Genomic DNA, 27782 nt, shown 5'->3' with positions numbered 1-27782 from the left:
AAGAGAAACTATTATAAGTGATTTTATTTTTTTTTAAATTCACCGACTTGAACCAAGTCTACCAGCCTTGGCTCCCGAGCTCGATACTCCCATGCGATAGCCTTCCATAACGCTTTTACACGGACACAATTTATTGAATTAGGGCATCAATAAAGAAACAGAACAGTGAAATTTAAGAATTTTTTGCTCAAGTTCCATACGTAAGTACACCAGACGATAGATAGATTGCGCAAATCGCAAACATTAGCAAATGTTTATGGAAGCAGTGAAACGTCAAAATTTGTATCCTTGCCATTTCTGCGGTAATGTACATTTACTGTATTTATGCGCGTCGCTTTGCGCGTTACTGGCACGTGGACTCATCATCGGGGAAGGAATAACTTTTTTTTAGTAATAGCGTATTCACTTTCCAGCGCTATCTGTAAATGAATCTACCAACAGGATTGAATAAAAGTATTACTTTAAACTTCCTCCATCTGACAATCCGGTACTCATCCCTGGCTCTTCCAATGCAGTATACAAATAATTCTTGTAGACATACGTGATCTTCCAGGGAAGCGAGTTGACCAAAGGTAAGCAAGCCTTACTTCCGAAATGTATTTATTCAGACGACCAACAGAAGTTAATTCCCAATTACAGGCTTCGCAGAACTGAGCAAAAACACACAATTTAAAACAAACATACAATTGACGTAAAAAATACCATAGTCGGATGAACATACAAATCACGAATAAAAACAATTCATTATACTAGTTTTAGAAAGACTAAATCTATCGAAAGTGTGAGTTCTCGAACTCAGTTTTGATATATAGTTATAGGTGCTTAAAGCACGGGGCATAAGGAGTTTTTACGAAAATTTATTCTGGAAAAGGGTACCCGAAATAAAAAGTTTACACGCAGATTGCTTTGAATATTCAGTGGAATTTGAGTTAAGTAAGACCAGTATACCACACAATGGATATATTTATACAGAAAACTAAGATCGGCAACCTTCCTAAGATTGTAAAAAGGATGCAATTTGAAAAGTTTACATAAGTCTGTGTATCCTGAAGAAATAGCTCATATTTACTTGAAACACAAATACTTCATAAATTTCTTTAGAACGCATTCAATCTTATAAAAAGACTTAACATCACGGGAATCTTTGCGATAACGCTTAAAAATTCATGGTCATGGATTGCTTTCATAACTGCATTATCAATATGCACAGAGAAGTCCATGGATTTGATGGATCTACTGAGGATGACACTAAAGTCCCTTACAGATGTACATCGTGCAATCCGGAACAAGATGATGAGTACTTTAACGTCGAAAAAAATGTAATCCTTAATATTCAAAGAAGCTACAGTACATGCAGCCGCAACCCTGAATAGTCCATATGTTCATTATAAATTCATTATTCCTCATTGTATACTAAACATGACAAACCAGGTACCCTGGTACTCCTGAGGGAATCGTGGTCAATGAGCGCATGTGCATTTCGTTTCACAGCACAACGTATTTCACTATCAATTATTAGCTCACCACACTCGCTTCAACATCCATTAACGAAAATAATTGCACAACGGACTCAGATAACTTCGAACGAGTGAATTTTATGCAGAACGTTTTGCAATAAAATGTACATTTACTGAACCGCGATAACGACTCACAAGGTACAGAGTCTATATCGCGTTTAGCCTCGATCTGGAGAGCTATCATTGGACGTACGTACGTGGGCTTGCTCGGAATGTATTTTTAAGTCAATTGTTTGTGCGATGGCACCATTTTATGATAATATGCACTATTATAATAAAAGTTTACTGACTTGATACGGCTTGCATTTTACTTCCCATTTTTTCATTTCAAGATTGATTTCCTTCGACTTTACGAAATGTCCAGCTGGGTGAGGCCCTCAATGTGATATTTACAGTAAAGATACATGCGTTAGCCCCAACAGCGCATTTCACAATTTCACACATCACCCAACAAACAAAATGATTAAAATCATCAAAAACTGACTTCTCTGACATAAAATATAATAGTTTGAACTCACGATAAATCTAAACATTAAATATTAATTATGTGATGGATTCACCATCCTTCAAACCATAGACCCTCGAGAAAAAACGTTTTTCTCGAGGGTGTATGTTCAAACACAGTAACAGGTTCACCCCGAACCTTTCGTGTAATTTCGTGTACTTTTTACCATTGTCTGCCCCAACCAAATGCCCCAACCAACCCGTGTATTTTACGGTTTGGACGTGGCGAGGAAGATGTAATCGCGTGTTATCTTTATGTTAAATTGCGCAAGTGACACGTACATGAAAATATTTCAAGTAACATCGTGATTCGTGATTGTATGTGGTGCTAAAGTTACCGTGCGCTATTTGGTAGGTCGATTGCGCAAACAAGATGCAAAACCCTGGCAAAACACCAAGATGACGTAGCGCTTGTTTCGCGAATGGCCTAGGCGGTCATGTGATCAGATCATGTGACAATGACATCATTGCAAAACACTGCAGCGCGCACCCCACACTGGACCGAGAGGCGATCTATCGCCGTTCATTGCGCCTTTAGAAATCCAAACTGTCTGGAATGAGGGGCGACTTCTGAATGAACTTCATTCTTAATGGCACCGTCTCCGCCAAAGGTGAGTATATATGTCACAATTATTTCGTGAAATCGATGCTTGTCCAGGCCAAGTCGCAGCAAAGTCGCGAATTTCGTATTGCGTCACAACGTGTATATGCTTTGGGAATATCAGCTGCATTGCGTACATTGCCTCGCGGATTGCGCAGGGCTATATCACAGCCTAAAGTGATAATCTGGCATCGCAAAATGTAGTATTTACACCCTGAAATTTTCCGGGGGAAAACCCTACCATAATATGGCGGATATTTTTAAATTAACGATAATTTGAATGAATTTGCGAGCTTTCATTATAAGTGCGTCACAAAAGTTTCTGCCTGTTTCTTTAGGATGTTTACTTGCTATTGCGTACATTCAACCAGGCTTGTATTTAGCACTTGTCCGACGGAGATGGCACCATTGTAGCTGGTCGACGTCGGAGAAAACCCACATTCCTAAAACCGCAAAAGTTCGTTGCCCCTTGAATCTCAAAGGGCCACCAAAGTTGTCCGATGTGACTCTCAAAGGCCGACCGGCGACCAAATAGTCGCCGAATAGTCGACACTTTTGTGAAAAAAATTACTAAAACTTACTAGCACTGTAGCAGAGGCAATTGCTCCAGAAAAATATTAGGAACCGTTATGTATTGCAAAGGGCAATTTAGGAAAGATTTCGATGGCTCTTGAAATTGAGAAAATAGTCTTGAACTGTTCGGGTCCGAAACTTAATTGGTCACTGGTGTAGTGCTACCGAGTGGAGCGAACATAGAACCACGGAGGAGATACGTAACCAAGACCCATGCAGCCCGGTCGTCGGCTAGGTCAAATTGTACCACCTTTTTAAGTGGTTGCCTCATGACATTACTGGTATTGTTGTGAGTGTTATGCTTCAGTTTCGCTTTCAAACACCACAAACTGAACTGAAAGCTGGTGACAAAGCTCAGTGAAGGTAGAATAGTGGTATTGGTCGGACAAGGAAGTACGACAGGTGACTCAAACGGATAAGGGGGTGTCTTGTTTACCTATAGCAGCATGTGACTATTTGTGGGATCCCTTTGAAATAATGAATTCTTCCAAAATATCTAACTGGGTGTGTTAGCAATGTGTGTGTGAGTCAGCGGAATGAAAAGAAATTATTTTATTCACACAATTGAAGCCTTTTTGCCTATAAACAAATTCTTTGAACAATATATTTGTTGATATTATTTTGAACAAGAGTATGCATGTGCACACTGTGGTAGACAGAGTGAATCACATAACAAAAAATGTTTGTGAAGTCTTCCTGTTTACCACAAGAAATCAGCCTTTATTTACATTTGCTGACATTTTACCCTTAAAAATAGGGAGACAAGTCTGTTCAGCTGATAACACTGTCATCACAAGAACAGTTGTCCAGAATTAACATTTGTTGCTCATTTCTGAGCACAGTTTGCCCTTGCCTGGGAGATGTCTGCTGCCCTCTAGTGGTATGTGCTGGGAGCATTCCTAATTGCTTCTCAAACACATGACAGTTTCCTCATTTTGTGTGGATAAATCTAGAAAATGCCATGTGACTGTCTTTTTATCAAAGAAAGTTACAAAGCAGTCTGTCACAAAAGCTTATTATTATGCCGAATTGAAATGTTCAGTTTTCAATTCAGTACATCCTTGATAAAATTATTAGGTTCATCTTAATATCCTCTGTAATTCAAGGATAGAGATTACACTTGACGTGGGTTCCATCCCCTGATTTCTCAACTACTAGTATGTACGGCTAAAAGTACCTTCTGATGCAAAATAGGATGAGTATGTATTCAGATGATTTGGTTTACAAACTCAGGCTGATTCTCGTTAGGAAAAAATCGCCACAAGTTTCTTTTATTTTCAAAATTTACTACAGTGAAAGTAATACTTAGTCTTTTATAGACTAAAATTTGACTGCCTTACACACTTTATAAACTTTGTAAACACCCCTTACCAGCCAAGCCTGCAACCATGCAGACAAGATATCTCAGACACATATGCGAGCCCCTTCATGAAGTTCTATGAAATTCTTTGTGCGCCAGTGATACATAAAATGTGAAGAGGCATATCACTTGTTCTCACATAGTTGCTTTCATATGTATCAAGTACTATGATAGTTAAAGCTTCTACATTTTTTCCAAACTGTATTGCTTGGTACTGTGTTATCCCTTTTCCAGCCAGACAGTATCACATCCCCATCAGCCAAGTCAGTAAAAAGCGGTATTGAGCCAAAACATGATGTATTTTCACCTGCTTGGCTTGGTCTGTTATAGCATCTTTTGTCCAAAAAAATCAAGTTTACAGTATTTATGTTTTCAACAGCTTTCAAATGTACAGTATTATGTTAAAATACACCATATAGAATATGTTCTGTTTCATTAATTTTAACCATCTTGACCTGGTGGTGAAATATGAACTTGGCAGGAAAAGGGTTAACATTCCATTTGCACTGACACAAGTCCATTATGAGCTAACTGAATATGCAAAAGTTGCAGTGGCTTAGAACAAACTTTTTTCACATATATCATGCATAAACTGTCTTCAATATGTTTTAAATAAGTGTGAAACGTAAAGGATTCATTTTCTTGGAACCAAAATCTATGAACTGTCATTTCAGTGTTTGCTTAAAGATATGAAGTGAAAATAAGATGACAACTTGTGTGTATTGTTTATTCTCTCTTTCTCACAGGTCCTCAGTGGTAGTGCAATCAGCATGCATAGGAGGTGATGATTGCCTAACGTCTGTAGTACTCTACTCTGTTCTATCTGTCTACAATCACAAGTCAAACAGTTACCTCATTTAAACACACTTGCAGTAAATTCAAATACAGAAGCTAACAGTGAAGATGGCAAAATTCAGGCAATTCAGATTACTGCTGTGGAAAAATTCACTCCTTCAATTCAGACAACCTGTTGTCACCGTCTTTGAACTTCTGCTTCCAATTCTGTTCGCGGCTCTGTTACTTGCATTTCGCACCCTAGTCGATTACAACTACATTGACACGGTTACTAAGTATGAACCATTTGAAATTAATAAGCTACCTTCAAACTTGACTGTGAAATCTGACGTCTGGAAAGGCACATGGGAACTGGCGTATGTTCCCAATATAACTATTGTGGAAAAGCTAATAGTACAGATGTCTTCAAATCTAGACACTGGCAGTGTGAAACTCGTAAAAGGTGAGTGTTTGTATGTGCAATGTCAAGTTTTTAAGAGTGACATGTATTTTGATTTGAAATTTTGCACTATTGAACGGTCATACTGTTCCAGCAGGAAAGGACATGACCCTCATACATATTGTCAGGAGTTATGATGAAGTGACCAATTTACTTGGTGTTTTTGGTTTAGGGTAAAGTTGCTTTCTGTCATTGAACAAGTTTGAGGAAAGGAATTCATTTCATTGTAAATTCTGTCCCCACAGGTCCTGGATTCGCCACAGTTGAAGATTTGGAAAAACACACCAGGACTCAGGTCAGAAATGCATCCCTGCTTTTAGGTGCGGCTGTCTTTCAAAACAAATTTCTGGACAGTATAAACCTTCCCTTTGAACTTGAATATGACATCAGACTTGCTGCCACTCCGCGAAACAAACCACTATCTGTCAGTGAGCAGAGCATCATTGGCAACACAAGTCAGTGGTACACCGATCTTTTGTTTCCATTGGTGGCTCTACCAGGACCACGTCATAAACACAGAACTTGGGGAGGCACACCTGGTAAGTCTAGAACTTCTGGATAATTGTTCCACCGTTATGATGTGCTGAACTGTGTGTGGGTGTATTGAAACACTTGTTTCACATCTTATTACCATGGAAATTATCTACGATGGATTTCAAAAAATTAAGTTTAAACATAGCACAGATGATAAGGTGTACAAATATGGCAGTTTGGGATATTGACAACTCAAAATGAAGTTTTTCACTTTGAGGGTAGGGATATATTACTTTATCTCTGAAACACTTCATTTGTGACAAATTACTGTTCACTTTCTCAATTGATAAGTAGCATAAATTTCATGTATAACCAAAGCTCTAAAATGTCAAAAAGCAATGGAATGCATCAGGCACTGCAAAAAGTGACCTTGTACAGCCATGACAAGTCAAGGCAGAGTTTTTGAAATTCCACCGTTCCATCCATTCAAGGTTACATGAGAGAAGGGTTTCTCTGCATACAACATGCCATGGATAAAGCCATCATACAGCTTCTGAACCAGACAACAGAAGACTTTGATGTACAGATGAATCGGTACCCGTATCCTCCCTATGAAGACGACAACTACATCATAGTCATACAAAATCAGCTGCCTGCACTCTTGATGTTGAGTTTGGTTTTCACTGCTCTGAACATCGTCAAGGACATAGTCCATGAAAAGGAAAGAAAACTGAAGGTAAGTTGTATCTTCGCGTGCTCACCAGCATATATCTTTTGTTTTAAACATGTAGGTGTGGTCATGTTTCTGACATTGGCAAACCATTAATGCTAATGCAAATGTTTACTGATTCAGTGCACCTCTTATGTGTGACATCCATCTGATGAAGACACTTCATAATAGAACAAGGAAATTATGAAAAGATCAAAAAGTTGATTTCACAGGAAACCAGAGTAAATCATTTCCTTATCTCAATTAAAATGTATCGCCTGTAGCACTTTAAATACCAGTGTATCAGAAATGCTGATCGACCAGCACCCTTGCATTAATTTGAATATAATGTATTAGTATAATTACCCATAAGATAAAGTGCATAATTGCATTCTTGGAATAAGATGTCTACACCGTTTACTTAAATTATTCACACAACCTCATCACGTTTACAGTGTTCTCCTCAGCTCATTCAATAAAGCATAAGGAAAGACAAATTAACACAATAATTAATTTTTTTTTCACAAAAAGTTCTAGGGAGATCACTGATTTAGCCCTAAGAGTGTCAATTTTATTTGGCTTTAACAACCTTGTAACTTGAATTTCTCTAAAAAATTTTCCCGTGTTTAGGAATCCATGAAGATGATGGGTTTATCAAACTGGTTACACTGGCTGGCGTGGTTTGTTCGTTACTTTGTCCTACTCGTCATCGCCATGGTTGTGTGCACTATTCTCTTCTGTGTGGAAGTCGGCGAGCACCACGCTGTCATCAACCACACAGCGCCATCCGTCTTGTTCGTCTTTCTAGTGATCTACGCCATAGCCAGCATAGCCTTCTGTTTTGCTGTCAGTGTATTCTTCTCTGTAGGTAGGTATATTTAGTTCTTACACCAATGATCTCATACTGCCTACCACTGATACCTAGCAACAAAGCATTGCCTGCATTGTTTGGCTACACCCCCTGGCTGTTGGTTCTTTGCATATTGTCGGCCTGTTGAACTCTGACCCCTCCTTGAATGACGTCTGTCTTTTCAACCATGAAAAGCAATACGTCTGTATGGACAAACAAGGACAACAAACAGAAACTGAAACTAATATATTCCTAAATGGTTAATTAGTAAATTTTAATTTTGAAATAATAGCCATATACATATATAACACAGTTTGTTTTTGAAATTTTTAATTTGTCATGAACGATTTTTCCAGTTAGAGACTTGGCATGTTGTACAGTTGTGTAAATATCAAGAATTGATAGTGAGTGACAAGAAATGAACTGATTTATTCAACCAGTCTCATACAGACATTAAGCAGTGTGCAACAACTTTATTGAGAGTTAATAATTGTTAAATTGAATATAGATTAAAGATGGATATTTTTGACAAAAAAATGGTTTTGCCTAATTTGCAGTTTCATTTTGACAGAACTTGATCAGTGCATGTGTCATTTTTTGTCACTTTACAGACAGAAGTGAGAATGAACATGAAATTTTTCTCCAACAGCTAACACAGGTGCAGCTGCCGGTGGTGTGATATGGTTCCTGACCTATGTACCGTATATGTTCATCCAGCCTCGCTACGAGAACTTGTCCCATGGGGAGAAACTTTCTGCATGTTTACTTTCCAACACTGCCATGTGCATGGGTGCCCAGTTGATTGGCATGTTTGAAGGAACAGGTAGGACAGCGTCTCTTATGTTGGAACTGTCTTTGTTTCAGACGTGAGGAAGAGAATTGGCGAACAAAGAAAAGAGTTCGTTGACTTTCACTATCGCTCAGTGTGTAAAGTAAACAGAATTTGACTGAACAAAAACAAAAATCTGACAGACCAGACTGTTGCTTAGATGTAACTGTCACTTTGTAGAGCTGACTGATTTATCAAAAACATCAGTGGTTTGGGAAACAAATTGTGAACTCTATTGAACCAATGCATTATTTTGTGGTATGGCAAGCAACATGTTCACAGAATTTGAAATAATTCCGCAGAAAGTTTTTCAACCATCCTGAAATAAATGAATGTTTAATCTGTAAAGATACCCTAGAAAATTTATAAGTATGTTGCCAGTACTGATTTGTTTGACTGTAAAAATTTGACATTCTAATAAGCTAAAGCTAAACATTTACAATGATGAAATATGTAAAACCGATCATTTAACTCATGCTTCATTTCTGTTCTTCCTCCATGACAGGAGAGGGAGTCCAATGGCACAACATAAACTCTGGTATATCTGTTGATGACAACTTCACTTTCCTTCAAGTTATCATCATGCTGTTGGCAGATACTGTGATCTATTTGCTCATTGCGTGGTACGTTGAAGCTGTGTTTCCTGGCGATTATGGCATACCACAGCCCTGGTACTTCCCTGTTATGGTGAGTCTTCACTGCAGTATAGAATTTTTGTCCCGTTCAGCATTTGAAGAACATTTGCTCTGCCTTTACAGGCTAATACCTGAAAAATATGTGTTTCAGTGAATCTCCTACTGAAAGCAGGAGCTTTACTCTCATCAAAGTGTACAGCAAGCCCTGTAATTGTAAAGCTTTGGTATAATCCTATTGTTTCCAGTGGTGTTGTTGGACCCATGTACTTGTGAATAGGTATGAAAGAGTTCTTTTATACTTGACATGACTTTTCTTTTATACTTGACATGACTTTTCTTTTATACTTGACATGACTTTTAATGTGACAAAGTGGCAAGTACTCTTGATATGTTTCAGGACATTGAAGTCACCATCATCCGTCGTGTGCCAGTTGAAAAAGTTGAATAGTGGGCTGGTAACACTGATACAGCACTATTGCTAGATACATTATGAAACAAAATACAGTTTCTGTGGAAGAACATATTCTGTGTGTTATTTTGCCATTGGAGATTTATAACCACAGTTTTAGGGACATTCTACAGTTGCTTAGCATATTGAAAACCTGATTTTATAATGTTATATAAATTTTTTGTTTTGCAGCCATCATATTGGTGTGGGACCAGACAAAAGGTGATGGTTGATGTCGATGATGAACGGACACCATTGATAAATTCACAAGAGGATGAGAATGCAGGGTTCTTTGAAGCTGATCCGATCGGCATCAGATCTGGTGTGGTAATTAGGAAATTGGAAAAAGTAAGGAAAGCCGAAAAGTTTTTAAAATGCCATGGAAAGTTGCAAAAGTCAGCTTTCTGCTCACATTTTAATTCAAGTACATAGGAGAGACAAAAGGAATGTTATTAGAAGCAAATTAAAACAACCTGTTAATGATTAGTCAATTGAACAAAAATAGAGATAAAAATTACATCAGAAGCTAATTTTGGTAGTTATGTGCTCTGATATTTCTCATCAGTGTGTGACAACAATGTTATCACCAACAGGTGGGTCTCCTGACGGTACAAAAGTTGCTATGTGTTGTCTGATAAGTCGGCTCATTGTAATTTATGACTCATTGTTTTGCTAGGTCCAAGGTACGATACCAACAAAAACATCCAGCGATAATAACTACTGACAAATGATTGGCAGGAATGTCAGCTGTAGGAAGGCATTTCTTTGAACTGTCATTAGAGATAACTCTGTCGTGCAGTAACAAAGTTGTTTGGTGTTTTCAATCAAAGACGGCCAAATAAAAGCTACTAATGTCTGTAACAATGTGCTGATGACAAAAATGTAATTGAAATGGTTGAAATTTCGATGTTGTCCTTTGTAAATCCTTATTGCCAGCTGTATCAGCCCCAGATGCTTTGTAATTTGAATGTCGTCCCATTAAGTTGGTTACTGAACTATGTGTATAATATAGTAACATGAAGTTGGCTAACTTCTCTATTATGTATATTTTGATTGTTTAGTCAAATGTCGGGCTCTTTTCTATTGTGCATTTCTTTATGAAATCTATTTCTCAAAATCATTTTCTTCCAAGGTCTTCAACAAAAATAAAGTGGCTGTTGATGGTATATCTCTCAACATGTATGAAGGTCAGATCACTGCCTTGCTTGGTCACAATGGAGCCGGCAAGACTACCACCATGTCCATGTTGACTGGACTGTTCCCGCCAACAAGTGGCACCGCCTTTGTGAATGGTTATGACATCCGCAGTGACGTGACGGCAGTGAGGTCCAGTCTTGGTCTCTGTCCGCAACATGATATCCTTTTTGACAAACTCACGGTGGAAGAACATCTGTATTTCTTTGCAAAGGTACATCAACTTCAAATTTGCAAGCTTGGGAAAAAGAAATATGGGTGTAGATCAGGAACGTTTGTACAGTTTGTCTGAGATCAGTTTCTTGTATGTAAATCTGTAAAAGTGGTATTTGCTATTGAAAATCATTGATCAGAAACCCTGGATATATTTGAAAAGGAATCAAGTGGCAATATGTCGGATTTCTGCAGTTCTATGAAATTAAATCTAAGTTCTCAGTACAGTGTTGTACACATTACATGTGATTTTGCATGTAACAATCCTGATGTCACACTTCCATGTGGCTCATTACATAATTATGAAGGCAGTATACTCCTCAGTTTGGTTGTAGTCAGACAGTGAAATCAATCAAAACAAGACACATTAATTTACGCATTCATTTCAATGATATTGACCTTCCCTACATTGTCATATTCTTCATTTCCAGTTGAAAGGTTTCCCATCCGCTAAAGTCAAGGATGAAATTGATAAGTATATCTTTGCCATTGGGCTTGAAGATAAGAGGAATGTCCAATCGAAATCCCTCTCTGGCGGAATGAAGAGAAAGCTATCTGTCGGTATTGCTCTCATAGCTGATTCGAAGGTAAGGAGTAGGGAAATGGTGCTACTTAAATATTGCATGATTGACCAAGCTGTTTGCTATGCATATTCTCCATGTAAAAATGCATCAAGGCAAAGCATCACAACTGGGCAATGCAACGGATGTTTATTGTTAAAAGTAATTTGAAGTGTACTGTCACAGAGAATGGCACATTGTGTGACATTGATAAAAGCTGTGTGCAAGTTTCACTTCCCCCTCGCAGGCTTCAACTGCTAAGAGCTTCACAGGATAGGAATAGCCATGACCTAAGCAGTTTTTGCATTTCAATGATGTATTTCAGGCGTTATACTGGTGATGTGACTGTTAAATTCCGATCACCAGTGTTTCCCTGGAATATACCAAGGAATGCCCTGTCCTACCGTCCAAGAGTTCATGGCTGCATCTGTTCCAGTGCTGTAGACCAAAAACTCTTTGGCAAATCTCCATGTGTTATAATTTCACATCTTCATCCTTTTCCTCCTCATTAAGTTAAACTCTGTTTGTAGCCTCTAGGTTTTGCTACAGGTGTAAACTGTCAACGCAGCTATTTGTGGTGTGTACACTCGGAAGCCGTGACTGAACAGTGTTACCCGCTTCCTGTACACAAAAAGCCACACACCAGATGTACATCCACAGTTTTAATACAAGAAGCATGCTGATATACATAGATGCAGGCAGCAACAGTCAACTGAGAAGTGTTTACCCTGTGCTGTCAGCTGTCATCGTCAAGCAGCCAATGTAGATAATAAAACTACATGCATAGATTTTAATAAATTCTAGATTTTAGTTGATACATAAATTGTAACACTAAACTTGTTAAATGATCATATTTGTATATTAAGTGACCGTGCAGATAATACAGTTTGATGAAATGTATTTTATGTTCTTCAAAAAATAAAAAATGATATTATGCAAGACATATCGACTTTGCAATGCAGGCCAGAGCTACATAATGGACTACTTCACTGTAGCTCAGTCAGTTATTAAGATTTTAGGGTCTCCTAGTTTCTCCTTTCTCATTCTTCTGTGTGAAGTTGTAACTTTAATAAAAATGTTACATTCAACATTCAATCGTGTGCATTTAGGGTATTCTTTGAAAGGAATGAGCTTGTAATGACAAGAGTGTGGATGCAAGCCGTGTGTGAGTAAATATTTGAATTCTGATTGACAGGTGATAATGCTTGATGAACCGACATCCGGGATGGATCCATCTGCCAGACGATTCATCTGGGACTTACTGCAGCAGCACAGAGAGGGGAGGACCATTCTGCTCACTACGCACTTCATGGATGAAGCTGATCTCCTTGGCGACCGCATCGCCATCATGAGTCATGGCAAAATCAAATGCTGTGGAAGCTCCCTCTTTCTGAAAAAGAAATATGGTGAGGAAATAAATATCAAACAAACTAAATTAGACCTCCCAAACATCCAGAATAAAAAATATTTATCTAAGCCCCAGCCCCCAACCATTCCTACCTGTTGTATGAAACATACTGTAACTCTGCAGTGTGTGGGCAGCTGCATGAATGGTTTCACGTTGGCACAAATGGTTCTCATCCCATCTCACCTCTTGCAAATTACAAAGAGAACATATTAAAATTGGACATTTCACGGCCAAGTAGTCCTTGGTGTTGGTGTAGAACAATGTCATTGGGTGAATGTTTATATAACAGCAAAATCCACAACTGATGTTTCCTCTGTACAGCTTGAAGGCTTAACTTCACTAAGCTCTGGTTAATACATGGCTTTCCAATTTCCTGGTGGATGTTTATAAGCTTTCAGATTCTCTGGTGTCTTTTTATTTTATAGTGAAGTAAGGGGCAACATAAGAAAAGACGGAGTACCAAAGTAATGTATTTGAAAGCTATAGGTGTAGATGTTCAAAGAATCTTCTTCGAGGCAATGAGTATATAAGTTGGTATATACGGTATGACCAAAGTAGACAGCTTATACATTAGGTGTCTTAAAGTGAAACTTCACAACAAAACTTTCCCAGAATGCATCTGTGCATAGCAGTAATGGCCATCCATACAGTAAACTGCTTGTCACACCTGGTGAAGAATCTCATTTTACAAACTTCAAAGCAGGTTTTTGGCCTTCTTAGTTTAAATTTAAATCTCCTGTCATCAACATTCAACGCTCAACCTCATTGTTTATAGTTGCCTATCATTGCCAAGGAATACTGGATTGCTAACTGCCCGGATACATTAAGAACAAAGTCAACACGTCAGTATATAGTCAGTCTTGCACAATCCCTTACAAAAACAACATTCTCATAGTCAGAACAGTCAAGCCTCCAACACATACCCATTGTCCTTTGTATTGAATACATATATACATATATTACAGACGAGTTTGACCTCCGACCTGTACATGTGACACAAGATAAATGACCTTCGCTGAAACTATGCTTTGTGTAAACATAGACAATAGAGAAACTTCTCTACTGTCTGTGATGTAAGCAATGTTTTCCACAGCTTGGAGAAACAGAGGAAGTCTAATTTACATAACAATTCAAAATTTACATATTCTTCTGTTTTGAAAATGTATTCTTTTCAATAGTTATAAACATATGAACAGATTTCTCCAAAATCGGAGGTGGTCCACCCCTAAAATCCCCTTGTGAAGAACCCTGATCAGACCCTGGCAGGGTATTGGGTCACAACCTTTCAAGTGCAAAGCATGCAGTTTGATTATCACTATGGACAGATAAAAACTCATTTATTTTCCTAGCCCTTGAATATGTACCATGTATTGCAACAAAACCAACTCAAAACAAAAAAGCATCAATGAAAAAATATCACCAGGTGGAAAGCTCCCAAAAATATAAGTATAACTAAGTATTTCCTAGTTTTCTTAATTTGAAAATTTAATAATGTCAAACACCTGCAAATTCATGAATGCAAAGTATAGGCATATTTTATTATAACCAACTGAAAAAGGCAACGCTAGCATGAAGTTTTCATGAATATTTTCTCCAAATCACCCTTTATAACAAATCAAAGAAATCAAACAATTCTATTGTGAATATAAATTTATGTGACAGATGACCTCTTTCGACCTGCCAGGTAAATGAACAAAGGGTCACTCCTTGAATATTTTCACACATACCACCGTCTGTAAGAAAATCATTAGCTTTGCTGAGCGCTGAAATTTAAACAAAGATGTAGAAATAATTTCTTAATAGAGGTTCCCCATAAATACATGTATGTGGTGTGATATGAGAAAAGAACAGCAGGAATGAAATAGTTGCCTCTGTCGATTGTAGGAGTGGGATACCATATGACAATTGTAAAAAAACGAAGCTGTGACGTAGAGAGAATATCCAGTATTGTTCAACATCACGTGCCTGATGCAGAGTTGGAGAACAACATTGGAGCAGAACTGAGCTACATCCTGCCACACGAATCATCTGCCAACTTTGAGGCGCTGTTCACTGAATTAGAATCGCAGAAGGCTGACGTCGGCATCGCCAGCTATGGTGCCTCTGTAACTACCATGGAAGAAGTATTCCTGAAGTGAGTACATGGTGGGATAAGCTTGCAGTTCAGTTTCTGCTCTCCGGATAATACAGGAAAATCCATTCTATATCTTTCACTTCACTTCTCAAATCACTGTATACCAAGGCTAACCTGGGTTCATGGCTGCAGACAATGTTTGCTTTCATAATAAATTGGATTTGTGTAATCACTATGATGCCAATCTCCTAGAATAGATGTATTGTTATATGAAAGAGGGACATCAGCATTGTCAGGCTTGTGACCATGGGAAATGCTAAATTTAGACTTTGTGAGAGGTCCGTCTGACAAAATACACCTCTTCCAAGTAGAGTTATTTCATCATGTTGTTTGTTTATTGTGTCCATCATGTGCTGTTATGTTACAAAAAATTTCCTGAGAATGCATTTGTCTTAAATTGTGCAGTGATGACCTCTCCGATATGTTTTTCACAGACTATGATGGGCAACCTACGAGGTGAACATATTGTATGGTGTGGGGGTAATTGCATAATGTTTAAGGTAGAAAGACGATAACTTTTGCTCAAACTTTCTTCAAGGATTTTTTCAACCATTCTTTCAAAATCAAGAATAGAAAATTGGGGTCCCTAAACAAATTTTGGTACTAGAGAAACAAATTACTCCAGATTTACTGATATTTGAAATTCAAAATGGCATCCCTGTGTTAACTCTATGGAAAAAAATAAAATTTTCGATTCTCGAAAAACTAATCTGGTCAAAATGTTTCTTACATCAAGAGCTTTAAGAACTATAAAAGTTTGAGAGTCTGCATAGCTGTCCCCGAGGCATGTTTTACCTTAAGTCAGAAACAAGTGCTGTTCAAAGCTCATGATCCAGCTGAGTACCTCATATGGAAGATGCACATGAAATCAGATCTATCCCTGTATATGTAAACTAAAAAATGGATAGTGGACTATAAGATATATTTTACAAAGCCTCTCTGTCTGCTAATCAAGTTTATAAACACTATCACCTTGGAATACTTTGATAAATAGCATTTACATCATAAAAGTCCATCTCTCACCAGGCCATCAATGATAGCTCTATTTTTAAGCAGTCACTTTTTTTCTGAAGTAATTTCACACCCAACAAAAAAAATGCCAATGAAATCTTTTGTGTTTGACTCTGTCAATGTGTGTTGTTCACTGCCAAAGTTCAACAAAGACTTTCTAATCATATTACCCAGCATTGCAGATGAGGGATTAATCTTGGTTTTGATGACTATGTTAATTCTCACACAGCACAGCACTTATTCAAGGTTTTCCATGATTAATTGAAATCATTTCTTCAAAAATAAATACAGCATGAGAAAAGTTAAGATAAAGGTATAAGTTTTCTTGAATCTATTGTAGTAGTAGAAAAAGATTACAGTTACTCATATCAAGAAGACTTATCAAATTTTTACAATATTCCAGAGTTGGAGATGATTCTAATGTTTCCCTGAAGACTTTCAGTGGAAGTAGAAAGTACAGCAGTCTGTCAAAGAGTGATGTCTCCATCTCAGAAAAGTCATCACAAAGTCTTGATGGTGTCAGCAAAGCACAGGTTGTCGATAATTCCAGTGAATATGTATCCATGGAGGACGAGGAAGAAGGCCGTACAACGTACCAACATTCAACAGGTGGGTGTCAGGTCAGAGGTCATTGCTGGAAGTGGTGGGTTCATTGACCTGAGTGGTTTGGCCTTGCCTGCAGGGCCATGTTATTGAACGCAACCATCATTGTTGGCTGTTTTGTCTGTTCTGTTAGCTCTTCGTCTGTGATTATTGTGTATTTTGCCATGAATTGCACAAATTTTTAACAGTAATAAATGAATGTATTTCTGTGGTTATATCTGTCCTTCAATGTCAAACATCAGTGTGCTGCGATTAACAATACATTACAATTGTCTTGCCTTTTGGCACCTATGATCCAATGGCCATTTAATAGATCTGTTTACCAGTGGTGATTGGTCAAGTTCTTATGCATTAGATACAGTAGTAACTGCTGAGAGAGGGAGACTGTAGAAATTAATGGTATAGCAGGCAAAATTTCCTATAGCCAATGGCACAAAGATGATGCAAGTGTGACAAGATGCCAATAAAATCTACTTCCCACTCAATATTAAACCCAAAATACATTCTTCAATTTCTTTTGGTAGTATGCTCCTCAAAATTGAAAGATTTAAACTTGTTCAAACTTTCCTCAAGAAAACTTTTAACCACTGTCATACGAAGTCAAAAATAAAATTTGGGGTCACCATACAAATTTTGGTACTACAGGAATAAAATACCTTAAATTTCTGGATATTTGAAATTCAAAATAGCTGCAATTTCTATGTTAACTCTTTGAGAAAAATAAACTTGCCGCTTTAACAAAAAGTAAGATGGTAGCAATTGATAACTTTGTTTCACAAACCTTGAAAGAAAGATCCCTTCTGGTTTTAACTGGAGAAAAAACTGGGTGTGTCCTTTCATTTAGATATTATACTTTTTCAAGAATGTTAGTTATTAGATAGAGTAGCTAAGCATTCAAGACAAAGCAAATTGACAGGGTTTAACCCCAGTATCCCAATGTAGAGGTCCAACTTGACCATTAAAGACAATCATATTGGGTGAAATCATGACAGTGAAAGGGATAAGGTCATCAAAGTGACAATCATAGCAATAACAATGGTTATCGTATCTATCCAGAATCATGTCGTCCCTGTGACAGTATCTTTATGAATCTCTTGTTCGACCAACTTATTTTGTGTGATTCTGCCAATCACTTTCAAACTTTCAGTGAGACACCGCAAGGCCACTGCTGCTGGCAAAATTTGAAATTTTTTGTTGTAGATTGTTGGCCACCACATTGCAAGCCTCTGAGTATGCAAATACTGTGAGCACTCTTGCCACTCACTCTGTTGTCCTTACGAAACAGTACTGAGCCCAATGGTGTTGAACTGCTGAAATACAACTTGTGTTACCTGTCAACGTTTGCTTTCTTGGTGTCTGCTACCTGTCACCTGCATATTGCCTTCCCAGCATGCATTGTTTGTAATATGTCGCTGTTTTCTTTCTCTTGCACCTTTCTTTTTTGTTTCCCACAAAGCACAGATTTCACAGACATTCCAATCCCAGTATGTATTTACAATGCAGGGCCCAAGCTCTACATGCAGCAGTTCTACGCCATGTTCACCAAGAGGGTTCTCCACACCAGGCGGAATTTCCTGATCATGATTGCACAGCTGTTGATTCCATTGCTGTTCACCGTCATCGCTGTCATTGTAGCTGTCACTTTCCCGGGACCCCAACCTCAGTCACACCTTGATCTCAGTCTCGAATTGTACGGACGTTCTAAGGTCCAGTGCTCATCTACTACAAATATTACAGACCCCCTGTGTGCAAACTTTGTGGAACAGTATTCCGGCAGCACAACAACAGCCTCAATTCTTCCCCGGTATGACTATAATGGTGTTGTTAAATATATTGTGGAAAGTACCACCAACAATCTAGTTGGTTTTAACCGTGAAAACTTGGTGACCAGCCTCTTTAAGGCCGACAGAGAGGGCGGTGTGACACAGGCAATATCTTTCTTCAACAACCAACCGTACCATGCCATTGCCTCGTCATTGAACTCAATCGACAATGCAATTCTACATTCTAAGCTGAATGACTCATACAACATCAGGACTTCAAACTATCCTCTGCCGCTGACTGTGGAAGAACAAGCCGGAGACCGACTGACTTCGGCTGCAACAGGATTCTCAATAGCCTTCTGTATGGTGTTTGGAATGGCTTTCCTTGCCAGTAGCTTTGTCGTTTTCTTGATCAAGGAGAGTAGCACTAAAGCCAAACATATCCAGTTTGTCAGTGGCGTCCACTCCTCAAACTTCTGGCTGTCGACATTGTCATGGGACTTGATCAACTACCTCCTACCTGTTATCGTAATTTGCTTACTCTTCGCCATCGCAGATATCAAGGCGTACGCCGAGGGCGGAAGACTTGGCTACATATTCCTGTTGCTCTTCCTCTACGGTTGGGCAGTCATACCCTTAATGTATCTCTTCTCCTACCTGTTTTCCGTTCCTGCCACCGGATTTGTGCGCATGACGATCTTCAACATCGTTTCCGGGCTTGTGCTGTTCATGGCCATACAAATCCTGTCATTTCCGACTCTTAATCTGGAGAACACTGCCAAGGCACTTACCTGGCCCTTCCTGCTGTCACCAAATTTCTGTCTTGGTCAGGCACTGGCTGAGTTCTATACCAACTATGAGACGATAACACTGTGCAAATCATATGGAATTATCAGCGAATTAATCTGTGAATATGAAGGTATGTGGAAAATCTCACTCAAGTTTTATGATTTTTGACATGAGATTTCATCACGTACAACTGAACGAACTCAAATGTTAGTGTTGAAGGCAATCCTTTTGTCTCAGCTTAGACATCATGATTGCAAAATTTGCTTAATATTATGTCAAACTCAAGTTCACATCTATATTTCAAGTATATTTTAATACAAATGTGTAAACAAGCACTAGATTGACATTTCTGAATATCCATTCTACTGGCACCGCATGTGTAAGTGATAGTCTAGAACCAAAATATACAAAATTAGTAAATTTCCAAAATGAAATCAAAAGTACTAATCTGTCAGTGTGACTTGGAAATTATTTTAACTTCGCTATCAGATTGTTAATCTCAATTTTGTTGTTTTCGTAGATTTATCACAGTATGTGCGATAGTTATTTTTTAGCCTGTGAGATTTTTACAAACCATTGGTCGTTCATTCATCATATCTTCATGGGTCTGGCTAAAGAAACTTTGTAAAACTTATCTGCTGCATTATTTATGAACAAATTTTCATTTATCATTTCAATGTTCCAGGTATCACATATGATGAATCATACATTGGATGGAATGAAAACGGAGGTATCGGGAGATATCTGGTATTTCTGGCCATGGAAGGCATTGTGTACATGGCCCTGGTGTTTCTGGTGGAGTCTAAGATATTCAGAATGATGTGGTATTGCATTAGACCAAGGAAAACACCGACAGAGTTGATTCAGTTTGGTGAAGGAGTTGAGGTAATGCAATTTTTCAAAGTGATATGTTTAAGGCAAGATACAACGTAAGGTAGTAAGCGCCTCGAGAGAGAAAGAGTTAAACGCTTGCTCAAACTTTCCTCGATGAAACTTGCAATAATTCTCTTACCAAATCAAGAATAAAAATCAGGGGTCACTCTGCGAAGTTTCCTGTTTATAGAGAAACAAATGTCTATAATTCAAAATGGCCGCCATCCCTATGTTATTTCTATGGAGAAATATAAAATTTTAGATTTTCAAAAAACTTATGATGGTTTAAAGTGTTCTTACTCCAAGAGCTTTAAAATGAGCCCTATCAAGCGGTAAATCAGATAAGTATTGGAAAAAAATGTCTGTGCCCAAGGCACATTCTACTTTTAAAAGATCTCTCTGCCTAACAGAGTCACAATGTGCCAGAAATACAAAGGTATGGAAATATAAATATACATAGATAGTATTTGTGTTGAAAACTGAAAATAATTTGACAGTTACTAAGCCAACATAAAGAGGAAGCTGTATCAAACACTATATTTTCCTTCTTTTGTCCTCACCCTTTCCCCAAAATGGCAAATGTATTTAAATCTGAATTGAGAATAGTAACTCATAGACCTAATTTTCAATATTTGGATTCCCAATGTGTCCTCTGCAAGTATCGGCATAACCCTTGAATTAGTTACTTTTGATCTATAAGTGATCCGAACCTTTCATTGTATAAATTCTATTTTAAAAAGATTTCTGGTTTCTTTTCAAATTGCATGACTTAACGTTGCAGAACTTCATAATTGTGAATTAGAAAGGATGTACCGGTAACATTTTTGTTGTCTTGTTTTTCTAATTCTGATTTATCCAGGAGGATGAAGATGTCATTGCAGAAAGGAACAGACTTGAGGAGACTGGACTGCCTAACTTGATGGCCACTGATGCATTAATCCTAGAGAATTTGCGGAAGGTGTATTCCACCTTTGGCAGGAAGGGACTCGTTGCCGTTGACAACACAAGTGTGGGGGTTGCTCTTGGAGAGTGTTTTGGATTGTTAGGTAACAACGGTGCTGGGAAAACATCAACGTTTCAAATGCTGACTGGTGATGAAACAATCTCAGGTGGGACGGCATACATAGATGGATATGACATCAAGACAAACCTGAAAATGGTAAGCATTAACCCCTCTGACACAGGAACAGAAAAAAGACAGCTGATTATTTTTTTAACTGCCACAATACAACCCACATTTAGTGGGTGACTTTTTACCACAATTCACAGCCTTCCTTTGTAATATAATACAATGTACTAGGACGATTCCTACAACTGTAAGCAAGGTGAAAAAGTTTCAAGTTGCTAAACGTGCTAGCCCCAGTGCTTGGTGATAAATCATTGTAAAGAAGACAAAAACCCACATGGATCACAGCCATATATTTGTACAGTCCAACAAAGAACTATACATCCTGTTCATTTTAAACCTTGACCAACATGGCACCAATCATATTTTATTGGTGACCTTTAACCTCTGAAAAGGGAATGGGGTGAAGGGTTGATTAGTCATTCTGAACCTGACCCGCTGACCTTTTTGACCCATTCCTATCTCAGGCTCAGCAAAGACTTGGCTACTGTCCGCAGTTTGACGCCCTGATAGACCAGATGACGGGCAGGGAGACATTGATCATGTTTGCTAGATTACGTGGGGTTCCAGAGCCAAGTATCTGCAAAGCAGCGGATAACCTCATACGTATGTTACTGTTAGAAGAACACGCCGACAAGCTGGTTAAAGCATACAGGTAAACAAGCAACATAAAAGAAAACATCACGATAAAATGAAGCAAGTCTCTTCTCTCTGTTGCTTTTTGTGTAATACAAAACTATATATAATGTTGGAAAACAATCGTCATATAAAATGCAGTACCAGAATTTGTTCTGTGTCACACATATCGATATGATATATTCTAGTTATAGAAAATTATCTTTAGACAGTGTATTTCTCATATTCAGAGTAGAGCTAAATCACAGGTTCTTTATACCACGACAAGAAAACTCAAAAGTAAATTATTCGAAACAGCATTTGACTTGAGCGCCTTTATCCTTTTTTTCACAGTGGTGGCAACAAACGAAAACTTAGTACAGCCATAGCACTGATAGGGGACCCACCTATTGTGTTCCTTGATGAGCCCTCCACAGGTATGGATCCAAAGGCCAGAAGACTATTATGGGATGCCATATCAAATGTTGTAACTGATGGCAGTCGGTGTGTTGTCCTCACCTCTCACAGGTATGGCGCCCTCAACCAGTATAAGTTGCTGCAACCTGAACACTCATGGCGATGATGCAATGGACAAAGATAAATAAAAAACAAATCATTTGCAATTCAGAGTATTTTAAAGCCTTTCTCCTATGAACAGATAAATGAAAACATAAAAAAGGAATGAGCTGTGGTAACAGAACCTAAAACGAGAAGATATATACCGGTAGTATAGACTGAAAGATTCCGTCGCATGCGGGCGCTCCGGCGCACTGCGACCTACGACCCTTTACCACCTTTACCTACGACCTTTACCGGTGGTAAAGGGTCGTAGGTCGCAGTGCGCCGGAGCGCCCGCATGCGACGGAATCTTTCAGTCTAACCGGTAGTAATGTTTAATACTAATTTTTGAAGGAGTAAGTTTCTCAATGGTAGGTAACTACATGTATATATGATTAATTAACTTAAAGGAAAGTCATTTTATCATATTACATCATTTCTTTTAAAAAATGAGCAGGCAGATATTTTTTTTAAGTATGAATATTCTACACATAACCAAAAATCTTGAATTCTTAATTTTATTTCGTACGTGTAGCATGGAAGAGTGTGAGGCATTGTGTACACGTCTTGCCATCATGGTGAATGGTCAGCTGAAATGCCTTGGTAGTCCACAACACTTGAAATTTAGATTTGGCAAGGGTTACACAGTCCTTGCCAAGGTGACATTCACCAATGGGGAGCCAGATCTTACTCCAATCAAACAGTTCATCGAAGGAACATTTCCAGGTAAGTAAGCCGGAATTTATCGGATGGTTTCAACTTTCGGGTAGCCGGGTTTCGTGTTGTATTTTTGAATTCTGAAAGCAACTTCTGTGTCTACCTTGTAAACCAGACTACCATGATTGGTTTCTAGATTGATAAACATAAAAATTTGCGTTGTGTTTGACCACAGATTAATGACATTAATGACATTTTATGCTTTTCAACTCAAATTAGACCTAATTCTGGTGAATAATTTTCCAGCACAAACCTCTTTTAACTTTTCTTGAGAACAATGGTGCTGTCAGCTTTCAACTGACTGACCAGTAGGCATTGCAAACTTGATCAGCTATGCTAAGGCTATCAGCCAATAGGCTGGCATGACAGTTTTGTCTTTGCAAATAAGGCTATCAGCCAATAGGCTGGCATGACAGTTTTGTCTTTGCAAATAAGGCTATCAGCCAATAGGCTGGCATGACAGTTTTGTCTTTGCAAATAAGGCTATCAGCCAATAGGCTGGCATGACAGTTTTGTCTTTGCAAATAAGGCTATCAGCCAATAGGCTGGCATGACAGTTTTGTCTTTGCAAAAGTGAAAAGAACCGGCTGATGACTTGTAAAACAGCGTTTTCAAATAAATGTCTGTTTTTACAAAATTTTGCAGTTCATAACACTTTTTTTCCATTTTCCAAAACAGGAAGTAAACTGAAAGATGAACATCAAGGGATGGTTCATTATCACATCACAGACACAAGATTGACCTGGGCTGAGATATTTGGCAAAATGGAACGAGCCAAGACCAAGTACAACATTGAAGATTACTCGGTCAGCCAGACCACTCTGGAACAAGTTTTTATCAACTTTGCCAGATCTCAAAGAGATGTTGCAGAATATGTTACTCAGTAGTTCAAGATGTGCAATAAAAAATATCTGTATATTCTTGTTTTATTCAAGGAAGAACATTTAAACCAGTTTTTGTATGGGATAGCCATACACAAATACTGCAAATGCTTTAATTATTCTTGGATTTAATTTCACTATATTTTTGCTGAAAGATGAAATCTGCCAAATTAAATCCAGGCAAATATGTTTATAAATAGTAGATTCTGTTTTTTTCTGACAAAATTAGTGAGTTAAATCCAAGGGGAAATGTCTTGAACATCAAAAGAGTGAAATTAAATCCAGTGAAACTTAATACCTTTATAGTATATTATCATGCATACAGTCACAGGCCAACAGCTAATAAGCCATTTATACAGATTTTGAACATCACAGAGATTATTATTTTTACGCTCCCATATATGCATATGTATATATGCAAATGGGAGGTATTCGTATAAGGTGGAAAAATGGCGTCTGTGTGTATGTATGTAAGTATGTATGTATGTCTGTTAGTCCGTCCGAATCAAAAACTCCTAAACCGTAGCGCCTACTGTCCTAGTATTTGGTGTACAGGTGCACCTAGGGGTGGAGATGTGAATTTGTTCAAATGAACATGTCAGTGCCAAAAATATGCAAATGAGGGGGAAAAAAGGAAAAATCCTACAAATGGCTAAAACTCAGTAAGCATTGGTCAGATTTGGTTGAAACTTGGTATGCAGATTTCTTTAGGTATTCTAAATTATGTGTGCAAAAATTGGGATGAAATTTGCATGTTTGTGTTTTTAGGGTATTTTTTCCGTTTTTAGTCAAAAAATCTTGTTCTCTGAAATCGCTCGTCTGAATGCTATGAAACTTAATATTCATGTTCCTCAGAATGACTTCAGTCATGCTTGTACAAATTGTATTGATATTGTCATATTTGTAATTTTGGGGCAATTTTCCCAATTTTTGATAAAAAATTTTTTAATCCAAAAACTGCTGATTTGATAGCTTTGATACATGTATTTGGTATACAGGTATCTAAGATTAATCTCAATATAATGTATTAAGGTATGTTGAAACTGGCAATTTTTTTTATTTTTGGGGCAATTTTTGCCTTTTTTGGTCAAAAATTTTTTCTGCAAAAACTTCTGATCTGGTAGCTTTGATATCTAGTGTACAGGTTCCTAGGGTTTATGTTGATTAGATATATTTAATGCTTATTGAACATTCAAACTATTGTCTGTTTGTGAGGCCTCTGTTTTCATAAAGAAGAAGAAACATATTGTTTATCGCTTAAAAATTGTTAATTTTATTAGTGATACGAAACACATACATACATGTATGTGATAGGATGAAATCTGCAATTTTGTACTTTGGGGGCAATTTTTCTCATTTTTGGTCAAAAAATTTGTTTCTCAAAATTTACCAGTCTGATTGCTTTGATATTTAGTAAACCGGTCCTTAGGGTTTTTGTTAATAAGATATATTGAAATTAAGTTGAAATCCGGAATTTTGAATTTTTGGGGCAACTTTGCGAAACTTTCAGTTTTACTGGGATATCTTTCATTTTGTATTTTTAAGATTTTTTTGGTAATTTTATACCTACTGGAACTAAGAGTATATAATGTGGTGATTTAGTAGTAAGCATTTGATATGGTAAACTGTATTTGGTGTTGAAATGCAGCAAAAAAATCCTGGCAGATTTTGAAAAAATTCCTAACAAATGCCAAAAAAAAATGCAGCCAGAGAAGGTTTGACAAAAAGAAAAGGTGAGAGAGTGGTGAAAAAAGAATGTACAATGGATCGGATAAAAAAGATAATGTACAGGTCTCATCAATCTTCCAGACACCATCCCTTATCAAATGGTCCACCCGATGTATTTTTGTGCACAATTAACCATGCAGTGTATTTTAGTTTAAGATGTCAAGTTAGGTAAGGATTTGAAAGGAATAGTCAGGTTCATCACAGTTTAACTTTATCTCTTGTGTCATCATCCTTGTGTAATTGGTTAAGTTTGTAAGTTGTTCCAGATGTGGATGTACCAGCTGTTCTGGAAGAAAACAATGTTTACTTTTTCCTGTAGGGTTTCTGAGTTGATGATTGTATGTTGAAATTTCTCCATGTATCTGGTGTATAGGTAAAGTGTAAACATTGGTTGCATGTCATGTATTTCAGTCTATGTCAAATATTGTAAATGAAAAATCAAGAACAGTTTACTGTGTGCTTGTAAAAGATAACATATTTGTCAATACATAAACTGCCTTGCAGATTGATTGTCTTAAATATTATCACAGAAGTAGAAAAGGAAAAGAAACTAGTATGTCAGTCTGTCTGTATATGTATGTCAATGTTTCATACAATTGTTGACTTGTTTTGATAACTATATGGGAGCGAACAGTGATGTTGTCACTATTTTTTGACAATGCTCTTGTCTCCTGTCATTTTATAATTGACTGTTATCATTTTAATTAGTCAGTTTGGGGGAAATGAAGCAATTTCCAGGTCTGAGTTTCCATTATTTTCCGTGCTGTCTGCTCATGTAAGCATCTTAAATAATGAAGAACATATCAAGAGAGTACAACTGTGGAAAGGTATTCCAGATATCTGTCAATGCAGTGTTGTATACACAAGGTCAGCTGGGTTTTGGGGGGAAATTGTTTTCCTCAACAACAATATCAGGGTAATTAATTACACATTTCAGGATCAAATTTGGTGAAAATGCCTTTTGGATTTGCCAGACAGAATGAGTGGAATTAGGAGGTGACAAAATCCTTTCAAAATATGGTTGCCATGGTGATTTGAGGTCAATATTATTAACTTTTTCTATTTTATGTAGTTAAGAGACTATAATTTTTAAGGGTATCCAAGGATGTATGTATCCTTTTAAAACTGAGGGATCAATTTTTACATAGAATAGCAGAATTCTACCTGCCATGACTGAAATACTGAAATATGTTGTTTTTTAAGAGTGTGAAAAAAATTGTAAGCAATATTTGTAAAAAGATTTTTTTTTGCATTAGCAATTACTAGCTGATCAGTACTGCTTTGTAACATAATGTAACAGAGTAAGATTCTGTTTTAAAAATTATAGAATGTGTTTTCAGCTGAGGAATGAGATGTAAATCAGAAACAGATAACTCATATTGTGAGAAAAAATAAGATGCTGTCTACCTCCTTTTCATTTGAGGTATTTTTTTATGTTTGTGTGTAAGTGAGATGTTTTCACTCACTGATAAGCATGTTTATATTCAAATTTATGCCAATACAGGCGAAGATTGTATAAATGATGATAAAATTTCAAACATTTTTCACTCCAAATGCTTGTCCTGACACGATTTCTCTCACAAAAAGATCTATGAAACACCATAGTTGTTATGGCAACTCTGTAATGGAACAGTGGAAATCTATAAATTCACATAAAAATGCACTAAATGCACTAAAATGGACACCAGGGATGTATATATAGTACATCGCTTTCAAAAATAAGAGAGAAAAAAGGGCAGAATTTACAAAGGACATCGTGTCATTCTTTGCAACTTGTCGACAATGCAAGGTAAAAAAATGTGAATCACCTGTTTTTGGTTGTGGTATGCAAGTTTTCTGGATCGAAGTGAATTTATGCATTTATTTGCAGAAGTT

At 37.4% G+C, this 27782-nt stretch overlaps 1 protein-coding gene across 2 annotated transcripts; it reads left to right on the top strand.

Moving 5' to 3' along the window:
* Window positions 1–2487: 2487 nt before the first annotated feature.
* LOC139151929 (phospholipid-transporting ATPase ABCA3-like) lies at window positions 2488–24562 on the top strand. 2 transcript variants are annotated; one of them, XM_070724983.1, is made up of 20 exons: window positions 2488–2632; window positions 5302–5792; window positions 6035–6328; window positions 6755–6999; window positions 7603–7840; window positions 8472–8645; window positions 9157–9338; window positions 9927–10082; window positions 10867–11142; window positions 11573–11728; window positions 12897–13107; window positions 14994–15243; window positions 16658–16863; window positions 18361–19539; window positions 20095–20294; window positions 21142–21441; window positions 21876–22063; window positions 22378–22551; window positions 23117–23307; window positions 23977–24562. In XM_070724983.1, the coding sequence occupies exons 2-20, from the start codon at window positions 5459–5461 to the stop codon at window positions 24183–24185; spliced, it is 5163 nt and encodes a 1720-aa protein (XP_070581084.1). In that variant the 5' UTR covers window positions 2488–2632; window positions 5302–5458; the 3' UTR covers window positions 24186–24562. The 2 variants fall into 2 exon arrangements, with proteins under 2 accessions (XP_070581084.1, XP_070581083.1); XM_070724982.1 differs by having other exon boundaries at window positions 18319–19539.
* Window positions 24563–27782: the final 3220 nt, after the last annotated feature.

Source organism: Ptychodera flava, chromosome 15 (assembly GCF_041260155.1).
Source record: "Ptychodera flava strain L36383 chromosome 15, AS_Pfla_20210202, whole genome shotgun sequence".
Taxonomy (NCBI): Eukaryota; Metazoa; Hemichordata; class Enteropneusta; family Ptychoderidae; genus Ptychodera; species Ptychodera flava.
This window is presented reverse-complemented; position numbering and strand designations above follow the sequence as displayed.